Consider the following 23,086-nt stretch of genomic DNA (forward strand, 5'->3'; position numbering starts at 1 on the left):
TTAAGGTCATTCCTATCAGGGCCCTAGTTTCAATGCACCAGTGGTCAGTATCTTGCATGGCTCTGCGTTGGCGTGGAAAGTCGTGTACAGAACTGACAACAGCGCACGTGGGCGCGTCTAAGTAGCTCCAGCAATGTCATCTCGGGGACTACGACACCAGCGACGTACATGGAGCCGTACGTTGACGCCTACCGACGCATAGGGGTACTGCTGACGATACTTCCCGGATCCAGTCTGACGTCTGGGGATATTCTAAGGTAAGGAATCTATCACTAACTAATGTCTCTTACAGATATATCGTTACACAAGTAAGTAACTTGTGCGTTAACGATGAGCATCTTAATTTTTGGATAATCGCTTGTTTAAGAGGAAGGAAACAGTTATAGCAGGTAGAAAATGGCACAATCACTTTATTTGAACACTTTGCACTTTGTTACTAACAAGGGTAATAGGGCTCTAAGGAATATGAAAGGGCATAGAGTGGATCAGTAACATCACGGTTACCATTGGTGAAGTATTCCCCAATAGTCATTGGTATTTTCCATCATGAGTGAGAACTAGTCATTGCACATGTCACTTTAGACGACAGCACGTGACACTTTAATTAATAATGAATAATATTAGGCTTGGCACATGTCACTTTAGATGCCAGCACGTGACACTTTCATTAAGAACGATTCTTAGTGAGGAAAAGATCTTTAGAGCACATGTCACTTTAAATGATAGCACGTGGCACTTTATTGAAAATTGAGAAATAATTGATTCACAACCTGATTGGTCCTTAGTTTTGTTTTATGATGATATGAAAACGAATATAACACTAGGTGCAACGCAATTGTAGATAATGAGACAAGAATATACACTTTAAAAATTGTATGTATAAAATAGGAAACTGAACAACAATGTGTAATGGCGTAAAGAAAAAGAAAAACAATTGATAAAAATAAGGAATGAGTAAAGAGGATGAAAAAAGAGAAAAGAAAAAAATCATGTGTGCTTAAATGTATTGAAACTTTTTTCAGTGTGATGAGGTTAAACATTAATGGCGGAGAATATGTGTTAGAAGCTGCTAGAATCAACAAGTAAAATCGCTCTAGTGGTCACTTAGGGTCTAGGACACTGAAATAGGACTTGTAATGTAAGCAGCACAAAGTCAAACCCATAATGACACAGTAGAAGGCAGAACGCCGAAACGCGTCGGTCTTGATTGTGATTGAAGAGGACTATGAAATGTTAATTATTTATGCCAAAATAAAATAGAAAAACTGACCTGAATAGTGGACCGGTGTTTGTTTGAGCGCGCTGCCGAATTGGATGTTCAGGTGAAAGAACATCGATGGAGGAATATATATATATTTTTTATTTTTATTTGTTTTTAAATTTGACCTTTTTGATTGACTCTGTTTGGGTGGAACATAATGTGATTTGGCTCTGCTTATCATGGACACCTGTTTGTCTATGCACTACAACCTAGCCAAGGGGAGGTTGTCACGTGATCGCTAGGTACATTGTCAACATTTTTAAGTTAGCATGAGCCCGGTAGCCATGATACTGCTTTTGCGCACCACACTACATGTCTTTATTTTTGCAAGAATCTGTTCATCCCTTTCACATGAGAACTCACTGCTGTGCTCGTTCTCTGCCTGTTCCTGGAGTTTAGTCTGAACATTGTGAGCAAGGTCGATAAACACTGCCTCTTTTTATTCTGTTCTGGTCAGGCCGTAGCACGTAGACAAAACGTACCAATGCAGCTGTTTTTGCTGGAGACTCGTACTTTGATATTATGGAGATGCATGCTTAGGATACACACTTGGAGAGGGACCTTTCCAGGGAGAAGAGCAACCCACACCTGGGATGTAGAAATATGATCTATGTCCTGAGGTATGGGGCCTGCTGACAAAGCCCAGAGATCTTCTATTATATAATAATACTTCTGCTTGCCAAGGGGGGGCTGGTTATGCCTTATAGTCCTTTATCCACTGTCTTTAAAAGATGACATTCCCTTTATGATATATGGCCTTGCTGCAATGCTAACTGTATTGATAATATGCATTTTGCTGCTGGTTGTGGCATTAGTTAAAATAGATATTTTAAGCTATTTTCGTGTCTCTGTCAGATCTTACTGTGGAGAAGTACGAGAGTGTGAGTGAAAAGGTGTGTCTTGTTACAGCGATTCCTGAGAGATCCGAGAGTTTTGTGTTCTGGGGTGTCTAATCATTGGTTTCTCTGTTTGTGAGTAGGAGAGCGAGTGAGACACTATTGCTTGTCGGTCCTGTGCTTGTGTACACTAAGGAGGTAGGCAGGCTTAGCCCCTATACACCAAGGTCCCATAATCCTGTGCATAGTTCTGTGTATGTGCAGAATGCCTGCAACAGTGGGGCCAAATAAATAAATCCCTATTGAAGCTTTCTGAGTGAAAGCATGAGATAATATCTATTTGACATCAGTATTCTTAAGAGAAGAAATAAAAGCAAAAAGTTTCAAAACTGTGATGGGATACTGAGGAAAGTGATAGAAATGTTTAAAAATGAGCTGTGGACTTGGCTCTGGGTGTAGAGTTAAATATGGTGTGGGTCTGGTTTCTGTCACAACCCCTGTGCCACCCCGAGTATCACAGTCTTTAAACATGGTACGTTATACATAATAATGAAAATTGAACAACAATTGAGTTTCCTTACCTCTACTGACTGTTCCATAGTGCTGATCTGGGGTTGTAGCACGCCATCCTCACAGAGAGCCTTGAACTTGGTAATATTGACTGAATGATTTCATTATACTTTACACATTGAAATTAGAGAATTGTGGTACTAGCATCGTTGCCCGCTTTTCTACCTTGATGGCACATGTAGCCAGTGATTGATGATATGGAGGCAAGGTTACGCTTCACCATAGATGAGGCATCCAGATTACATAGCACGTGCCTCCACTTGAGAAGAAAAACTGTGCCAGAAATTGTGCTACCAGAATGAAAATCTACCAATGAAAGTGCTTTCCTTTTGGAAATAATTCAAAAATTCTACCAGGGTCGAGAGACTGCCAAAGTAAGATCTACAGGATGCAAGTGGATTAAATAGATCTCTAGTTCATGTTCTTATTGCTTTGAGTGTACAATTCTTTCAGATGATAACACATCCTGTACAGCTGTCATAAATAGTTTTTATGTTGATGTAAAAACTCTGGTGAATAGGTGGACGAAGCTGAGTCAACTGTCCCACGACGTAGGGAGACCAATTTAAATTTAGAAAAGAATGTTAGCTTAACTGAAACATTGATTTTCTTTTTTAATTTAGTCAACCGCTCTCTCCTCTTGGAGGCTAAACTTCTTAAAAATTAAAAAGAAAACTTAATTCCTGATCTCTAGCTACCTTGACTTTGAAGTCACTGAATTGCACACAGTGAATCATCATCACCTTAATAATCATATACTTAATGTGCGTCTCACAATTAGAAGGAACTAATCCTTTATACGTTTTTTTGCATGGTTGCACAAATTTGCAACATGAACTGTACCCCCTCTTCTTATTTGTTTGTTGGTTTGTTTTTAGTAGAGATCACAGTATGCAAATAGATCAAATATGCTTTGTGTTTGCGTTTCCACTTACCTTGTGGCAGTCGTAACTAGGGTTCTTCTCTGCTTTAGTCCTGTTAAATATAAAAAGTGGAAACATAACTTTATATTTCCTTCAATATTATTTATTCTATTGTTGTTGCGGAGCTTGCCAAAATGTTTACTCGATGTAATGCTGTCATTTACAGGATGGTAGTGATTTTGCTCTGATTAAAAATAAGGATGTGTAATTATAAAATATGTACAAATTATTTTGTTTGTTATTTCAGGCATTGTTTCACCTTTCAAACCTATTGTGGACATCAATTATTCTTATTCAGGCAAGTATTAGTTTTAACATAAAATACTGAGATATTTATATTGTAAAAATATGAAATGTCATTTTTGCTCACAATATTAAACATTTACATTTTCCTTCAGCTGTCGAACGAAATAATTTGATGCGATTGTCCCAGAGTATTCCATTTACTCCTGTGCCTCCAAGGGGTAAGAATATATTTCAAAGCTCTGTCTTTAGTCATTTTGGAAAATTGTGTCACTGAAAGTCAAATGGGTGCCAAAATATAGCCAAACTAGGTTCTAATTATTGTTTTTCAACACCCTAATTGAGAATGTCAATGTGAAATAAAATCCAGTGGTTTTAAATGATAATTTTAGAACATAGTATGTTTGTGTGCCCTTGTTGGCATTTGAGGTAATTTACAATTATGAGAATGCCATAAAACCCCAACTCTACTAAATGCATTTGTGATACTTAATCTAACCCCTATATTATCCAAGACCAGGTTCTTAAGTGTCTGATGTTCTGTTGATTTGAGGATATTTCTGACACTTTACTCCTTAATGATTGTGCATCTCACTGCACAAGATGATAATCCTAACATGCAGACTAGAAACAACTGGGGAGACCGGGTAGTATTCCTTATGGCAGGAACTAGTTTATAGTATGCTATACTAATGGTCATCCAAGTAGAATCAGACAATAATGTATTTGTAAATTTATCATAGATAGCTAGGAAATACCGTATCATAGAGGTCTAGAAAAGACCTCTCTCGCTCCAGGAAGTAGAAAATAATATATAAATCAGCATTTGGAGACCCTAGTTTCCACCAGAATGCAAGAAAAACTAGCTATTTCTGTCTTTCCTCTGGCCGGGAATAAAGAAAATGCCTTTATCAAGAAGCGTGTTCTTTAAACTCCTTAGAACTTTTGTTCCTCCTTAACTACATTCATGCACTTTTACGTCACTTTGCAGGGATATACTTTTAGTGAGTTTCCAATTGCATACCAGACATTAAGAAGAAACTACTGAATGTGCCCAAACCGAAGATTGGAAAACATCAGGCACTAAAGAAATGTAAAGTTATAATTAATCATCCCGCAAACAATTATCAGTGCACTGACATTTATTCCAGGCCCAGATATCACCTGTCATGATTCCAAAGAGCAGGAACTGCTACCCATTGCTAGGCACCATTCCACAAGATAGAGACAGGCAGAGATAGGCCCCTGCTTCATGTGCAGTATCCCTCGCTTTATCCTACTTATGTGTTTGATTTACTATTTTAATTTCTCCACATTTCTTTCTGATGGAATAGACACTGGAGATATTTGTTTGAGAGGAAGGAGTCCAACCACGGGCTTTTGTAGGTTTATGTGGTACCTCAATACAGCATAATCTGCATTTTGTTTCCTTTCCTCCAAATTCTTCTTTCTGTTGTTGCCGGATCTCCAAGGTTGACATCATGCTTCAAGATGGATGTTTTAGCTCTTATCTCAAGAGGATACCAAAGTTTATTAGGGTACCTTCTCGGCCTCAAAACAGCAATGGGCTCTATCATCAGACTTTCAGAAACTACCTTCAACATGCTGTCTTGGTTTACTTTTGCGCAAATGGTTGTCTATTGAAAGTACATTTATTAGTCTCTCAGTCTTCATATTGCAGAATCTAACATGCATTTTCTTTTATGGTTAGCTAATTGAAAGTATTTTGAGGACACTGGCAATTCAAAGATGATCATTCATTGGCACCTGGCACTAGAAATGCTTATGGAGCCACAATCTAATGAATGATCTGGCTGATTGAAATGAGTTATAAAGGAGACAATTTTTCATGGGCAAACCCTTGCTTAGAATTCAATTCACAGCACTTGTAGAGCATGCAGCTGCCTCTGAAGAGGTGTCCTGATCTAGCAGAAAGCTCTTACAGAAAGACAGAGAACCTAAAGAAAAGCACAGGTCTAGATGCTCACTAGACAGGAGTCAAAGAGCAGGGTTTTGGGACTGAGTCTGAAAACCGCTTCAATGGGAATACACCGCAGGCTGAGTGGCAGTGCATTCCACAATTTGGAAGCCTGGTATGTGAAAGATCTGACGCCTCTTCTAACTTTGTGAATGCAAGGGACTTGGAGCAGTTTTAGATTATTAGATTTTAAGGCTATAGATTGCAGATAGAGCTTAAATCTTCTTCTAAAGTAGAGAGGACCTTTATGAGTAAAGCCCCTGAACGCAATTGTAAGTGCCTTGAATTGGATCCTCTTGATGACAGGAAGCCAGAGAAGATCACGAAGGTGATGAGACACTGGAGAGCGCTTGGGGGATCTTTAAGATTAGGCGTGTGGCAGCGTTGTGGATTGTTTGGAGCCATTGAATTAGGAAAGCCGGCAGACGCAAATATAGGCTGTTGGCGTAATCCAATTTAGCCTTGGCCAAGGCATGGTCAATTATTTTCCAAGAGTCCTCCAGAATAAGATGAAGCATCCTTCGGAGAGACCTAGCAAAGCAAGTGTCGGATAACAGATTGATTTGGTGCATAAAAGTAAGATTAGAATCAGATTTTGCCTCTAGGTTTCTAGCGGCCCATGCCGGGGGCGAGGAGGAAGCGCACCTAATTTAGACAGCCACCAAACACTAGACTCCGGAGCAGAATTGGTGCCAAATAAGATAATCTCAGTTTTTTCTGAATTAAGCTTAAGGCAGCTTCCATTCATCCAATCCACTACTGCTTTCAAGCAGAGCTTGAAAGAATTCAAGGGTAGTAGTGCCTTTTCATGAAAAGCCAGGAGGAGTTGGGTGTCATCCTGTAAAAACCTGGGCTTCTGATATTGTAGCACTAATGTCGGTGCCAGAGTGGAAAAGAGATAGCAGATTCGAAAAGAGATAGTTTGCTGTTAGCAGAAATCCTTAAGCAAGTTTGGGCACAAAATACACGGCAGCGTGAAAAAGAAGTTAAGCCTTTCTCAAATCAACACCGCTCAGCGAAATAATGCACTGCAGATGCTTCTGAGGCACTAAGCGCACTAAATGCCACTTCTGCAAGTTTATGCGAAATAGACTTGCTGGGAGTATGTAGCTAATGGGGAAAACTTGTTGAAGATATGCAATTTAAACATACATGGTGCCCTTGGTAAATTAAAGAAGTATACAATTGGCAGCCCTTTGATGATAGCAAAGGGTCAGTACTACATGCTCCTTTAAATGAGGCAATTCGTACAATCTGAAAGAAACACGTAGTGATAGATTCCTTACCTTAGAATTACCCCCATGCATCAGACTGGATCTGCAAAGTTTTCGTCAGCAGAACCCCTACGCGGCGGAAGGTGACGTAGTACGGCTCCACGTCCGTTGTTGGCGTCATGGTCACCAAGATGACATCGCGGCAGCTACTTAAACGCCGCCCTTGCGCGCTGACGTCTGTTTTCTTTTTCCGCGCCAGCAAGCGCAGATCCGGAGAGAGTGGTACCCCCAGTCACTTTTTGACTGAGTTTTTCAAGGCCTTTTTGTCTCTTCTTTCGAGTCGATCGACTCCTGGTGCCATAGGGATACCCGGATTCAAATCTTGCGGGGATTGTCATCGAATGATGTCGGTGACGGACCCACACCGCGTATGTCTCTACTTCCTGGGGCACGACCCAAAGTCTGCCGGGCCATGGCGCCGAAGACTTTGTGGGATCGGTCTCGAAATTTGCTTAAAGTCTGCTCCGCACTGCTCAAGGTCCCGGTCCCATGGGAGGTCGAGGGACCGGTCGCGGAGCCATCACCATCGTTCTTCAGGATCTAAATCTTTGTACTCTGGGTCAGGTAAGGCGAAGCATCACAAGAAGTCGAAGAAGCGCCATCGCTCACCGACTTCCCGTCGCGGCTGAGGTTGCGGGTGGTGCCTCCCCGTGGCTCCGGCGGAGCCTACGGTGTCGCCGTCAGCCTACCAGCCTTCCAAGGTCCGTCGGCAACTCTGGCCCAGCTGCAGGACTTTCTGGCAGCCATGGCCTGCCTCTTTTGGCCTTTGGGCCCCGCCGGCACGCCTTCGGGCCCGGCTGGGGGTCCTCGCCCTGTACTGTCGGCGGCTCCGGCATCGCTGTCGGCTTCAGCCCCGGCGCCGCAGGGCCCCCAAGGGTGCAGGCCTGGATCCTGGTCGACACCAGTTGACCTCGTAACACCTCCACCGATGTCGACACCACCTCCAACGTCGCCCATGCTCCAGGACGTCGTCCCCGGTTTCACCCTGAAGTGGACACTGTGCCGGAACGGCGTCGTTCTATGCCGATAGGGCCTTTCTACCTCTATGTCCACCAGACTCTGTATTTTCGGCTTGCTCCACAGCCTTCGGAGGAAGGGGAAGACTGGGAGGGGTCTGAGGACCCTCTCACAGCACAGTGTGAGTTTGATCCGGACTGGGTTGAGGATTTGGGGGATGCCAGCGTTCTTGACACCTCTCCTGACCTTGGCATGCTAACTCCTCCTCCCGTGGCTATGGAAGAGGGTGTGTGTTAGGCAGTGGTGTTACGTAGGGTGGCCGAGGCTCTCCACCTCGAACTTCCTACAGTGGCCGTCAGGACCACCCTCCTGACAGAAGTGTTTCAGTCGGCGGCTACCTCTGCGGAGCCACTGCTGCCCTTTAATGATGCACTTTCAGACACTTTTGGGCACCTGGTCCAGGCCCAACACAGGGGCTCCTGTGAATAGGAACGTGGCCCGACGCCATCGCCAGGCCCGGGGTGACCCCCTCTTTCCCTCCCAACACCCCACCCCTGAGAGCTTGGTTGTCTAAGCCTCTACGTCCCAAAGCGCCTTCCCTACCGCACCTCCGAATAGGGAATCCAAGAGACTGGAACAGTTTGGGAAGAAGATTTTCTCTTCTGCCAGTTCAGGGCTGCGGTCTGTGAACACCGCATGCCTCTTGGACCGTTATTCCCACTCTGTGTGGGATACCGTGGCACAGGTGCTGCCTCAGTGTCCGGAAGAGGCCCGGACAGTGCTCTCCAAAGCTGTTGGCGGAAGGGAGAGATGTGGCAAAGTTCACAATACGATGTGGCCTTGACACCGCCGACTCACTGGGCAGGGCGATTTCCACGACAGTGGCGCTCTGCCGCCACGCTTGGTCGAGGACTACTGGCTTCTCGGGGGATGTACAGAACACCCTGATGGACATGCCCGTCGATGGCATTCGCCTTTTTGGCAAATAGGCAGATAGTGCGTTGCAGCGTTCTATGGACTCGCGGGCTATGGCCAAGTCCTAGGGCCTTTCGGCCACTCGCCCTATTCTATTTTTCTCTCCTTTCGTGGCCACGGAAGGGGCGCCCCAACACGTTTGCTTCAGAGCCACAGGCCGCTGCAGCAACGGTCTCAGCACAGCCGCGGGACCCGCAGAGGCGAGTCAGGGGGCCAGTGGGTGGGTCAATCCACCTCCATCCCGGCCACCTATGCCTCCAAACCTTCCTAGTCCGGTTTTTCAGGCCCATCAAAAACCAGTGGGCGGCAGGATTCGCCATCACCTCCAGCCATGACACCCCAGCACCTCCGCATGTTGGGGGATCACTTGGCACTTCTTCAACAGGAAGTTGTGGCCCTCTTGGCCAATGGGTCCATCGAGCGTGTTCATGCGCAAGCAGTAGGTCGTGGTTGTTATTCCCACTACTTTTTGGTGCCCAAGAAGGACAAGGGCCTGTGTCCTATCTTAGACCTCCGGAACGTCAATCGCTTCCTCCGGAAGGAGAAGTTCAAGATGTTTTGGTCTTGTCTGCCCTCAACCCTGGAGACTGGATGGAAGCGTTGGATCTGCATATTTCCATATTGCCGTCCTGCCGGCCGACCGGCATTACCTGCGGTTTACGGTAGGCTACGAGCACTTTCAGTTTACCGTGCTCCCCTTTGGCCTTACCAGCGCCCCTCTGGTGTTCACGAAAGTGATGGCGGTCGTCGCAGCTCATCTGCGCAGATCAGGGGTTCCAGTCTTCCCCTATCTCGACGACTGGCTGTTAAAGGTAGGATCTCCCCAGACAGTCGTCTCCCACCTCCAGACTACGGCCAACCTCCTGTATTTGCTGGGGTTTTCCATCAATGTGCCGAAGTCGGTTCTGGATACAACGCTTTTTTGGGTCTATTCTCCCGAACTGCGAGTCCAGGATATTTAGGCTCTGTGTACGATCTTTCGGCCTCTATCCTGGGTTTCGGACAGGCTGACTCTGAGGCTGCTGGGTCTCATGTCCTCCTGCATTCTGCCGGTCGTTCATGCCAGATGGCATATTCGGGCTCTGCAGTGGGACCTGAAGTTCCAGTGGGCGCAGCACCAGGGCAACCTGTCCGATTCTGTCCAGATCTCGGAGGGCACTGCAAGACAATTGCAGTGGTGGCTCACAAACCGGCCTTGGGTCAATGGCAGATCCCTCTCCCTTCCCCAACCGGAGCACATAGTGGTGATGGATGCGTCCCTCCTGGTATGGGGCGGTCACATGGGAGAGGTGGAGCTCAGAGGCCTCTGGTCTCCGGCGGAGTCCCTGCTCCATATCAACCTTCTGGTACTTGCGGGCGATCCGACTTGCACTGAAAGCATTCCTTCCCTCTGTCAGGGGAAGAGTAGTGCAGATTTTCATGGACAACACCACCACCATGTGGTACTGCAACAAACAGGGCGGGGTGGGGTTGTGGATCCTATTTCAGGAGCCTCTGCGCCTCTGGACATGGCTGGAGGCACAGGTTCACTGAACGCCAGGGCGGCCGAATTCAGCCGCAGGTGCATGATGGATTACAAATGGCATATTCACTCGGACATGGCGTAAGGTCTCTTTCAACAATGGGGAGAGCCTTGGTTAGATCTATTCGCCACCGAAGAGAACGCGCAATGTCAGCAGTTCTGCGCGTTGGAATTTCCAAGGTGGCACTTGCTAGGCGACGCTTTTCATTGCGAGTGGAGTTGCGGTCTGTTGCACGCCTTTCCACCTATACCACTTCTACCCAGAGTGCTGAAGAAGATCAGGCGTGACCGGGCCCAAGTCATTCTTGTGGCTCTGGACTGAGCTCGAAGAGAATGGTATCCTGAGCCACTCAGTATGACAATCGATCCCCCTATCCCACTACCTCTTCGGGAGGATCTTCTGTCGCAGCAGCAGGGGTCGGTCCTCCACCCGAACCTGTCCAGTCTACACCTCCTTGCTTGGTGCTTGAGCGGCATTTACTTGTCTCCTGAAGTTTGTAATGTTATTCTGGCAAACAGGCGGCCCTCCACTAAGTTGGTATACGCCTGCAGGTGGAAGAAATTTGTGGCATGGTGCACAGCCAAGGCTGTGGATGCCCTTTTTGCCCCTCTTTCAGAAGTCTTTGTTTCTTCTCTCTTTGGCCCAGTAGGGCTCTGCTCTGGGCACTATCAAGGTCTACCTTTCTGCTATTTCGACCTTTCCCAGGATCCCTGATCAGCTCTCTCTCTTCAAGTCTCCTGTTGTAAATAGATTCCTCAAAGGCATTACTCACCTTTTCCCTCCTATTACTTTTGTAATGCCAAAGTGCGACTTGAACCTGGTTCTTACATATTTGATGTGCGCTCCCTTTGAGCCTCTGCACAACTGTCCTCTGTCTCTTAACCTTGAAGACTACTTTCCTGGTTGCCATCACCTCCGCGAGAAGAGTGAGTGAGCTCCAAGCTCTTTCTTGTAAACCTCCTTTTCTATCTGTCCATCCGGACAAGGTTGTGCTCAGAACACGTCCATCCTTTCTGCCAAAAGTTGTCACTGCTTTTCACATCGGGCAAACCATCACTTTGCCCACCTTCTTTCCGCATCCTTCCAGAGAGGAAGTGAGGCTCCACCGTCTGGAACCAAAACAGGCACTCTCATTTTACCTGAGCCGCACACAACCGTTCCGGGTGGATGACCAGCTCTTTGTTGGCTACGTAGACTCCAAGAAAGGTCGGGCCATACACAAGCGGACCATTTCCCGATGGGTGATCTTGTGTATCAAAGCCTGTTATTCTTTGGCTAAAAAGGAGCCTCCAGTGGGGCTGTGCGCCCATTCCTCCCGGGCGACGGCAGCCACTACAGCATTGGGACGTGGTGTCCCCCTGCAAGACATCTGTCAGGCAGCTACGTGGGCCTCGCTGCACACTTTTACTAAGCATTATTGCCTGGACAACCAAGCCCAGAGAGACTGCTTCTTAGGGTCGTTCTGTTCTCCGGGACTTCCTGGTGTGATCTTGGTTCGCAGACCCACCACCGGTGTTGGTATTGCTGGAGTATCTATTCTAAGGTAAGGAATCTATCACTACGTGTTTTCTTTCAGATGAACAAGTTACTTACCTTCGGTATCGATATATCTGTAAGAAACAGTAGTGATAGATTTTTTACCGCCCCACCCATCCTCCCCGTTCTGCGAACTGATTTCTAGGGTTAAGGTCATCCCTTTCAGGGCCCTAGTTCCAAGGCACCAGTGGTCAGTATCTTGCATGGCTCTATGTTCCTGGCGCAGAAAGTCATGTACAGAACTCACGTTAGCACGCGAGGGCGGCGTCTAAGTAGCTGCCGCGACGTCATCTCGGCGTCAACGACTGATGCGGAGCCGCACACCACCACCTTCCGATGCGCAGGGGTACTGCTGATGAAAACTTTCCGGATCCAGTCTGACGTCTGGGGGTAATTCTAAGGTAAGGAATCTATCACTACAAATGTTTCTTACCGAAGGTAAGTAACTTGTTCATTAGAAGCTGCACATGCATCCCTAAAGTGAGTTGAAAGATTTAACAAAAGCACCGAAGCAGCCAGTGAGCACTAATGTTGAAAGATTAAGCACACCCACAGAAGCAGCCAGCGAGCACTAATTATAAGAAAAAAGACAATGTCAACATAAAAACGAATCTTGCTTCAAACTGTTGCGAAAAGTTAAAAAGATGTACTAAATAGTAAAGTAATAAGGTTTAACAAGTGAATAAAGACCGTGCAATTATTTCTGGTGCTGCAGCCCTTCCCCATAATAAATTTGAATATGTACGTGGGGCATGTGAACTAGCAAAAGATCCTTAAACAGCTTTTCTGCTTCCCCAGAGCCTGGTGCCAGGTCCAAAAAACATTCACAAAAAAGGTTAGTATTTTTATTAGATTCCAAAATTTGCCGGTTGCATCAGGACATTTTTCCATGACTAAAATATATCCTCTGTGGCATCTTGCCCATGAGTGACATTAGATAAGGGTTTCACAGCAATGACAGGGGGAATATAAGTTTACGCTCCGCTCGACCTAAAAACACAAGAATGGAGCAAAAACTCTGCTTGCGGCGTATGTTCAAATAGTTGACGGTGTGTTGGATGCTATGGACATAGAGGTAGGACTATCGTATGTTCCATACTCAAGGTAAAAAGCGGTAGCCATTGTAGACTGGCAGTCAGGTAAAGTTGAGTAGTTGCTCAGGATACGGCAGATGCCCAAACCCTGTTAATAGTTTAGAAGAATACGCTTTAAAACAAAACTAGTGATTAATCACTGCTCACTGCGCTTCAGAATTATAGCATAATAATTACATTTAAACAATGTTCTTACGGAAGATACATGCTGATACTAAACAAAGCACCATAGGCGAAAGCTAAACCAAATAAGGGGGAGGAGAGTGGCTGTGGTGAAAAATAAAGCTCTGTGTCCATGAATTGGGCACTGAACTGAGCCAGGGAAATGCTGGAAATGAAAAATGAAACAAGAGCGCGTCCATAAAGTGGGCATCGTGCTGAGCCTGGGAACCGATTGCAGGGGGAGGATTGCTAGCAAATGTGTGAAAAATAGAGCATGGTGTCCATGAATCGGGCACTGCACTATAGCATTATAATTGTAATAAATTGTAAACAATGAAGCTACAGCAGATACATGTTGATAGTAAACAAAGCACCAAATGCAAAAACAAAATCAAATAAGGGGGAAGGAGAGTGAGTGTGTGTGAAAAGCAAATCACGGTGCCCATGAATTGGGCGCTGTGCTGACCCAGGAAAACACTCATTGAAATGTAAAAATAACAAGCCCAATCCCCCTTAAAAGAAAGCCCAAGCAAAGCAAATAGCCTACTTAAAAAAGCCTAACTGATGCTGGAGATCGAAAAGTGCTAAAACCCGAATAAAAAAAAATACAAGCAACAGAGCGGGAGCGACTGTGGGGTAGGCAGCAGTAACACAACTGGCATTAAGAGGAGGTGGGAGGAAAAATGCTGTATTTGAATGTAAGCAGTTAGGGCACTGAAGCTAAAAGCAGACAAACAATAACAGAGCAGGAAACCAGGAAAAAGATAGTCCTTCAAAAAACAGATAAAGAAACATAGCAGAAACAGATAGCACTAAGTCCCTGCTCTGGGGGAGGAACAGAAGAGAGAAAGGAGGGGCAAAGGGGCAGGACTGACCACTAGCAAGCAAGATTTTTAAAGGACACTGACACAGACAAATGATGGGCAATTGCAAGAAAGGGGATGGACTTTAAGCCCACAGACAGATTACAGCAGGTCTCAAAGAGACAGCACATGCGCTGTCTAGCTTGACCTAAAAACGGGGTAATCACAGTATTTGCCAGATCAGCAGGTATTAAAGTTATCAAAAACATAAATGATACAGAAGGACGATGTATCATTTCACACATCAAAGACAACCAGGAACTATTTATAGTCAACATATGTGTGTCAACTGCAGACTCCTCCTCTTTTTGGATAGATGCAACCAAAAGGTTTCACGAAATTCCATCTGGCTCCAAGAGTCTACTGGGTATGGACTTCAACCTCCAAATGGATCTGACCCTGGACAGACTATCCCCATGCAAACTCAGACCTGGGAAATCTCACAAGCAAATTAAACAACTTGCAGCTGCACAAAATCTTACGGACATCTGGAGACTTTTTAACCCAACAGGTAGCAGATTTACCTTGTTCTCACACCCACATAATTCCCACTCTAGGATAAACTACATTCTGTCTAAGCAGAACCTAACTCCTTCTTGCTCAAACCTCAAGATTGAACTGATTATTATATCTGACGACGACTGCATCTATATTGATTTCACATTATCAAATGTCCAAAATCCTGTCAAACTTTGGCACCTTAACAAAGGACTTCTAGACGTTCCCACTAATAGAGAAGAAATAAGCTCCTCCATTATCAACTATTTCAGCAAGAACAGGTCCCAGACATTTCTCCCAAAACATAGGAAGCAGTGAAGGGCACTCTCAGGAGTAAAATGACGAACATCCTAACCAACTAAAATATAACACTCCACAAATCCCTAGAGCAGGGGTCTTCAAACTGTGGGGCGCGAGACCCAGGGGGGCCGTGGAGTGATTAAAAGTGGATAGCGCATTCCCAGGCACACTTCTGCCTAATATTATTTATATTTGTAGTGCGCTACTGTTACCAAAAAGGTGTCCTGGGGCTAATAGCCATCTGCTGCCTGAAATGGCAAATGAGAAACATACGAAAGGGGAAGGAGAACCAGCCAAATGGGGAAACCTACAGAGTGAAGAGCCAGGTTTTTTAGATCTTCCTAAAGGATAATAGATTCTTGGTGGAGCAAAGGAGGGTGTAAGTTCCATAACAGTACGGCCTGCACCAAAACAGCGAGACTGACAATTCGTGCCTTCCTGAATTAGGGATCAATAAGCAGATTGGCACAGGCCGAGAGGATTATACGGGTCAGTTTTTATTATAAACCGACCAGTATGCTCGGTGAGGAGTGTTGAGAGGATGAGAGAGGACAGCAAGGGAGTGAGAGAATTTGATTGAAGAAGCCAGGGTGAGGAGAAAAGTGCCAAAGGGAAGTGTGGATATGCAAGAAGTGAGTGTGAGTAAAAGGTGAGGGCACAGAGGGGGGCTACTGTTAAACTGTGAGAGAAGATAGATGAGAGATGATCTGTCACCTAAAAAGAGAATTTGATGCGACATGAGTGAGGGACAACAGCGATAGGGGAAGAGAGGGAGGACTGGAGTGGGTGATAAGCAGTGCTTAGTTTGTAATTAAACATGTGCCAGGGCCCTCACCAGTAGGCCACTGCAACTTTAACCACCCACCCATTGCCTTGCCTCTGCTGCCAATGGCAATACCTATACAACTACCAACCATAGCACTCGTACAAGTGTGACTAGTCAGACTATTTCAAGCCCCCAAAGCTATAAGAAAGGCATGAGTGCCAGGAGTTTATAATTTTTAATATATATTGAATTAATAAACAGCTGCAGTTCTGCTCATCTCTAAATTACACAGACATAGCCACCATGTGGCAGACTGTAATAGTGCCATTGTGCACAATTAGGTGCAGAGCACCGGAAACCACCTACTCAAATTAAGCCCTGGTGCTGAGGTAACGGGGGAGAGGGACGTTGATTCAGGAAGGTGTGAAAGAACAATGGGGAGATGAGAAAGATGAATGGGGGGACTGGAGAGTTGTAAGATACAAATAGACAGAAATTTGAAGGGAGAGACTTGAGGTGAATGAGAAGTTTCGAGGGGCAAGAGAGGTGACAGGGCCAGAGAGGCCATGAGATAAATGTGAGAGACTGTTAGAGATAATGGCAGTGAAAAGACAGAATGGCAAGAGGTGATTAAAGGTGAAGTAGGAAGTTGAATGTGGATAGTTCAGAAGTTGTAAAAAAGGGGTGAAAGAAAATGGCCTGCAAAGTGAGAGAGGGATCCAGGGTTGGGAGAGCAGAGAAGGATGGAATAATAATAGTGTTACTTGTATAGCGCAAACAGCTACCTCAAGCAGAGATGTCCCGGCGCTTAGCGGCAGGCAGGTGAGAAGATTGGGTCAGCGTCTAACCTAGCCAAAGAGCCACGTCTTCAAGTGTTTTCGGAACTCGGATTCAGGGACCAGCATGTGCAGTTGTAGAGTTAGTGCATTACATAGCCTAGCTGTCCTGACTGAAAATGCCCTTCCTCCCTTTCTGGCCTTAACGAACCGGGCAACGCTGAAGGGTTGGTGAAGGATCTAACAAGGGAAGGGAGGGGGTGAGAGGAAAGTGGCATGGTTAAACTGCTTAAATCCTCACAAGACTGCCAGGGTTTTAAGGGACCCTCTGCTGCTCCAGCATGTATTCTTGTGGAGTGGAAGGCCCTTCACAAAGGTTGACTAGACACCTTTCTGATGTTAATTGCTGTATTTGGGTTATAAACTGGTACTGATGAGGTGAAATCTTTCCACAGTGTTACTGTGTGTAACAAATGTCAAAATAATGAAGCAATGCTATCCCAAAATATGCCAAAGTGTGCCAGGTATGCCTAGACGTGGGTCCTGGGCTCACTGTGCCACTGGAATCAAGCTATCCTGTCTGAAGAGGGGTGAAACCCCGAAACCGGTCATAGGATGCATGTTTACGGTCCAGGGAGGACCTGGCTTGGCAGTTCGGGCTGGACTGTTCCCATGAGGCACAGGGTCAAGACTGATTTGCATATGGCCAGGTCTAAACTAGGGTGGCATGGTGAGCAAAAGAATGATGGATTTAACCCAGATCTCTTGACTGGGAGTGAATGTTTTGATTTGTTCTGCATTCCGTCCATGAATTGTGTGTCTTTTGATCCCAAAATACGTGACATCACATAGCATTATTTACAAGGACAGCATTTGAGGGTAAACCCAACATGAGAGGAATATAATTTAAACAAAATCTTGTCGGTTTGAATCGATGCTGAGGATTCTTTACAAAAGCCAAATAGGACCACAGACTGCCTTTAATTGAGGGTGACCTGTGATATAAACCCACGGTGCTTTTGTTTTGGTTTGCCTCCCACTTGTCAGCAGCTGCCATTGCCAAGAAGATCTCCTTCAGCTTTGTCTTTGGAAAACAAGTACACGAAGGAGGGATATCAAAAAGATCTTGTAGTCCCAAGTCGGCATAAGTAGTTATTAACATGATTCAACCAGGGGGTCTTGTTTACCAAATCCCAGTTTAAACAGTCCTTCGAAACTATCTGATTCAATTTCACAGTATCCCTTTTCCCTATTGGCTCAAATCGGATAAAATCTCCAATATATGGGAGATCTAGCTCACTGTGACTTGTGTAGTTTGCACAATTACAGGGCATGGAGAGAAAACTCTTGCAAATTGTATCCTCCACACGTTGCAGGGGTTCAATGTGCTCCATTCCCCATACTGCTGCCCCATATGTGGCAGTAGCTCTTGCTTTAGCTGCATACATTTTTTAAACTGCGGGAATAGGTTTGGACCCCAATTTCTTCATAAATTGAATAAATAGCGGCAATGCTTTTTTTGTAGTAGAAGTGCACTTTTTTAAACCATGTTCTTTCATGTATACTTCCCATCAAATAGGACCGCCAGATATGAAAATGTTTCCACGACCTCTACCGTTTGGTGATCTGTGTGAAAAACTGGGAGTTTCTTTGACTGCTTCCCCGCAATGAGAATATACAATTTAGTTTCACTAACATGGAGGTGGAGGCTGTCCGTAAAGCTAGTATACTCCTCTATGATCTTTTGCAGTGCCTGAGCCATGCTAGCAAAGAGCCCTGTATCATTTGTATAGAGTATCATCGGGGTAGGAGCAGCGTCAGTATCTGAAAGAGACATGTTAGTGATAGATTTCTTACCTTAGAATATACCCAGGCGTCAGACTGGATCCGGAAAGTTTTCGCTAGCAGTACCCCTGCGCATTAGTCGCTGGCGTCGTACGCACCGAGATGCCATCACGGAGACTACATAGGCGCCACCCATGCGCGCTGATGTCAGATCTTTATATTTCTGCGCCATTAAGCGCAGATCCGGTTAGAGCACGTACCTTAGTCACTTTTTGATTATCTTTTTGAGACTTTGTCTCCTGTAAGTTTGAGTCTACTTTGGTGCCGTAGGGATGCCTGGTTTTAAGTCTTGTGGGGCTTGCCGTCGCAATATGTCGGTGGCGGACATCCACGATGTCTGTCTCTACTGCCTGGAGCGCAACCACGACTCCCGGGCCTGTATGGACTGTTTGGCCATGGCCCCGAAGGCCTTGAGGGAGCGGCGCCAGAAGCTGTTTGAGGTCCGGCACTTGTCCCCGTGCCGTTCACGGTCCAGGGGCCTCTCCAGAGAACTGCCATCATCTCTCCTTGGGCTCCAAGTCTTCACCCTCGGATTTGGGTAAGAGACGACACAAAAAGAAGTTGAAGAAGTGTTGTCGCTCTCTGACGTCCCTCTGTTGATCCCCGGATGTGGAGGAGGAGGACAGGGGCTCTGCCCCTGCGGCTCCTTCGGAGCCCGGGAGTCCCGCAGCCTACCCACCTTACCCGGTTCCGTCGGCGACTCCCGCACAGGTGCAAAAATGTCTTGCTACCATGGACCGCGGTCCCGTGTCCGGATCCTGTCGGGCCATCGGTGGCTCGGGCGCCACAGGATCCTGTGCCGCTGGCTCCAGCCACGGCGCCACAAGGTCCGCGCTGCAGGCTCCGGCGCCGCAGTGGATACCGTTTGTTCCGCCCCTGCCCAGGTTTTCGGACACTTTTGTCCCTACCTGGGATCCGCATTGGGACACGGCGCCGGTTCGGCGCTGTTTTCTCCCTCTCTGGTCCCTGCCCTGCCGCCGCAGTCTGTCCCACATACGGCGGAGGAGGAGGACGACTGAGAGGGGTCTGAGGACCCTCTTGCTCATCCATGTGACTCCAAGCAGGACTGGGCGGACGGGTTAGAGGAGGCGGGCGGCATTGATCTCTCCTCTGACCCGGGGTTTGCCTCTTCTCCACCCACCATGGAGGAGCGCGCTTCGTACACGATGGTGCTCCGTCGGGCCGCGGAGGTCCTCCACCTTGATCTCCCGATGGTGGCTCTGAAGACTAATCTCCTCACTGAGGTGCTTCAGACGGCGTCCACTTCGTCGGGGCCCCTGCTGCCATTTAACGATGCCTTCACTGACGTCTTACTAGGCACTTGGTCCCGGCCTACCACCGGGGCCCTGATGGATAAGAATGTCGCAGGCGTCATCACCCGGTGCTGGGTGACCCTGCCTTTCTGACCATCATCCTACGCCCGAGAGCCTGGTCATCCAGGCTTCGACATCCCAGTGTGCCTTTCCCATGGCTCCGCCGGATAAGGACTCTAAGAAGCTGGAGCAGTTCGGCAAAAGGTTGTTCTCTTCGGCCAGTTTAGGGCTGGGATCGGGGAATACCGCATGCCTCTTGGGCCGCTAGTCCCACGCGGTATGGAATGCCGTTGCACAGGTGTTGCCTCAGTGTCCTGTGGAGGCCCAAGCCGTGCTGTGTCAGGCTGTTGCCGAGAGTAAAGATGCGGCTAAGTTCGCCATTCGGTGTGGCTTGGACATCGCGGACTCACTAGGTAGAGCTATTTCTACCACTGTGGCGCTTTGTCGCCACACCTGGTTGAGATCTACCGGGTTCTCGCCAGATTTACAAAGCTCACTCATGGACATGCCCTTTGATGGCACCCGCCTATTTGGCGATAAGGCCGACAGTGCGCTGGAGCGTTTTAAGGACTAGCGGGCTACGGCCAAGTCCTTAGGTCTTTCCACGAAAAGCCCAGCCACTCCTGGTTTTCGTTCCTTTCGTGGCCACGGCAGGGGCGCCCAGGCACGTTCCTTCAGCAAGCCTGTGCAGAACCAGCCTCAGCGTGGCCGTGGCTTCTGCAGGGGTGGGTCTGGGAATCAGCGTGGGGGTCAGTCCACCTCCGCCCCCGCTGCTTCTGCCTCCAAACCTTCCTAATCCGAGCTTTGTGGTGCACCCCACGCCAGTGGATGGCAGGATCCGCCATCAACTCCCCCACTGGCACGCTATCACATCAGACAAGTGGGTGTTGTAGATCATCCGCAGGGGTTACTCTCTTCCCTTTCAGTCCACCCCTCCAGCCATGCCACCTCAGTATCAACGCATGTTGGGGGAACACTTGGCAACTCTCCAGCAGGAAGTTACGACCCTCTTGGCCAAGGGGGCCATTGAGTGCGTTCCTGGGCCGCAAGTAGGGAGTGGTTGTTATTCCCACTACTTTCTGGTCCCCAAGAAGGACAGAGGGGGGGTCTGCGTCCCATCTTGGACCTCCGGAACGTCAACCGCTTCCTCCGGAAGGAGAAGTTCAAAATGCTGACTCTGGCTCAGGTCTTGGCTGCCCTCGACCCTGGAGACTGGATGGTAGCGTTGGACTTGCAGGATGCATATTTTCACATACCCGTCCTGCCGGCCCACCGGCGTTACCTGCGGTTCACAGTAGGCACGGGGCATTTTCAGTTTGCCGTGCTCCCCTTCGGCCTTACCAGCACCACTTGGGTATTCACAAATGTGATGGCGGTGGTCGCAGTTCATCTGCGCAGGTCAAGGGTGTCAGTCTTCCCCTACCTCGACTACTGGTTGTTGAAGACGGGTTCGCCCCAGGCAGTCGTCTCTCACCTTCAGACTACGGCCGACCTCTTGCATTTGCTGAGGTTCTCCATCAACGTGCCGAAGTCGCACCTGAGCCCCTCTCAGCAGCTCCCCTTCATCGGAGCGGTTCTGGATTTGATGCAGTTTCATATTTATCCTCCCGAGCAGCGAGTCCGGGATATTCAGGCTATGATTCCGAACTTTCAGCCTCTATCCCGGGTTTTCGGTCAGAATGATCCTCTGGCTCCTGGGCCTGATGGCCTCCTGCATCCTGCTACTGCAACATGCCAGATGGCATATGCGGGCCCTGCAATGGGACCTGAAGTTCCAGTCGGCGCAGCATCAGGGCAACCTGTCCGATCATGTCCAGATCTCGGAGGGCACTGCACGACAATTGCAGTGGTGGATCACGAATCGCGATTGGGTCAATGGCAGAACCCTCTTCCTTCCCCAACCGGAGCACACAGTGGTGACGGATGCTTCCTTTCTGGGATGGGGAGGCCACTTGGGAGAGGCGGAGATCAGAGGACTCTGGCCTCCGGCGGAGTCCCGGATCCATATCAACCTTTTGGAGCTTTGGGCGATCAGACATGCACTGAAGGCATTCCTTCCCTTTGTCCGGGGAAGTGTGGTGCAGATGTTCACGGACAACACCACTGCCATATGGTATTACAACAAGCAGGGCGGGGTGGGGTCGTGAACCCTATGTCAGAAGGCTCTGCACCTCTGGACATGGCTGGAACATCAAGGTGGTTCAACACCTGGCAGGTTCTCTGAAACGCCAGGGCGGATGAACTCAGCCACCGGTGCTTGATGGATCACGAATGGCGTCTTCACTTGGAGGTGGCGCAAGGTCTCTTTCTGCAGAGGGGAGAGCCTTGGTTAGATCTATTCGCCACCGGAGAGAACGCGCAATGTCATCAGTTCTGCACATTGGAATTTCCAAGGCAGCACTCGCTCGGCAACACTTTTCGTTTCAAGTGGAGTTACGGTCTGTTGTGCGCCCTTCCGCCTATACCACTTTTGCCCAGAGTGCTGAAGAAGATTCGGCGCGACCGGGCCCAAGTCATCCTTGTGGCTCCGGATTGGGCACGAAGATACTGGTATCCTGATCTACTCAGCATGGTGATCGATCCCCCGATTCGTCTGCCTCTTCGGGAGGATCTTCTGTCGCAGCAGCAGGGGACGCCACCCGAACCTGTCCAGCCTTCACCTCCATGCGTGGAGATTGAGCGGCGACAGTTGACAGCTTTCGATCTTCCTCCCGAAGTCTTTGATGTCATTCTGGCAGCCAGGCGTCCCTCCAATAAGACGGTATACGCCTGCCGGTGGAACAAGTTTGTGGCATGGTGCACAGCAAAGTCTGTGGATCCCTTTTCTGCCCCTGTCCTTCTGACCCTACTATCTTTGGCCCAGCAGGGCTCTGCTTTGGGCACTATCAAAGGTTATCTTTCGGCCATCTCCGCTTTTCTAAGGCTTCCAGATCAGCCTTCTCTCTTTAAGTCCCCGGTTGTTAACCGTTTCCTGAAAGGCATTACGCACATGTTTCCTCCTGTGCCTTTCATAATTCCTCAATGGGACTTAAATCTTGTCTTGACCTATCTGATGTGCACTCCTTTTGAGCCCCTTCATCACTGTCCTTTACGTCTTCTCACTCTCAAGACGGCTTTCCTGGTAGCTATCACCTCTGCCAGAAGAGTGAGTTCGCTCCGGGCTCTTTCTTCCAAACCTCCTTTCCTTTTTGTTCATCCGGACAAGGTGGTTTTAAGGACCCGTCCTTCTTTCTTGCCAAAGGTTGTCACGCCCTTCCACATCAGGCAGACCATCACTTTGCCCACCTTCTTTCCGCCTCCACATCCTTCAAAAGAGGAAGAGCGGCTCCACCGTCTGGACCCAAAGCGTGCGCTTTCGTTCTATCTGAAGCGCACAACTGTTCCGGGTGGATG

At 47.7% G+C, this 23,086-nt stretch overlaps 1 protein-coding gene across 1 annotated transcript in view; it reads left to right on the forward strand.

The window, feature by feature from the left end:
• TRPM7 (transient receptor potential cation channel subfamily M member 7) overlaps positions 1-23,086 on the forward strand; it is a 2,096,104-nt gene that overhangs the window by 1,885,983 nt on the left and 187,035 nt on the right. Inside the window, exons 32-33 of the mRNA XM_085644243.1 lie at positions 3,838-3,888; positions 3,989-4,054. Of these exons, the coding sequence (XP_085500369.1) occupies positions 3,838-3,888; positions 3,989-4,054 (117 nt within the window). The remainder of the gene's footprint in view (positions 1-3,837; positions 3,889-3,988; positions 4,055-23,086) is intronic.

Source organism: Triturus cristatus, chromosome 3_1 (genome assembly GCF_964204655.1).
Source record: "Triturus cristatus chromosome 3_1, aTriCri1.1, whole genome shotgun sequence".
NCBI classification, from domain to species: Eukaryota; Metazoa; Chordata; class Amphibia; order Caudata; family Salamandridae; genus Triturus; species Triturus cristatus.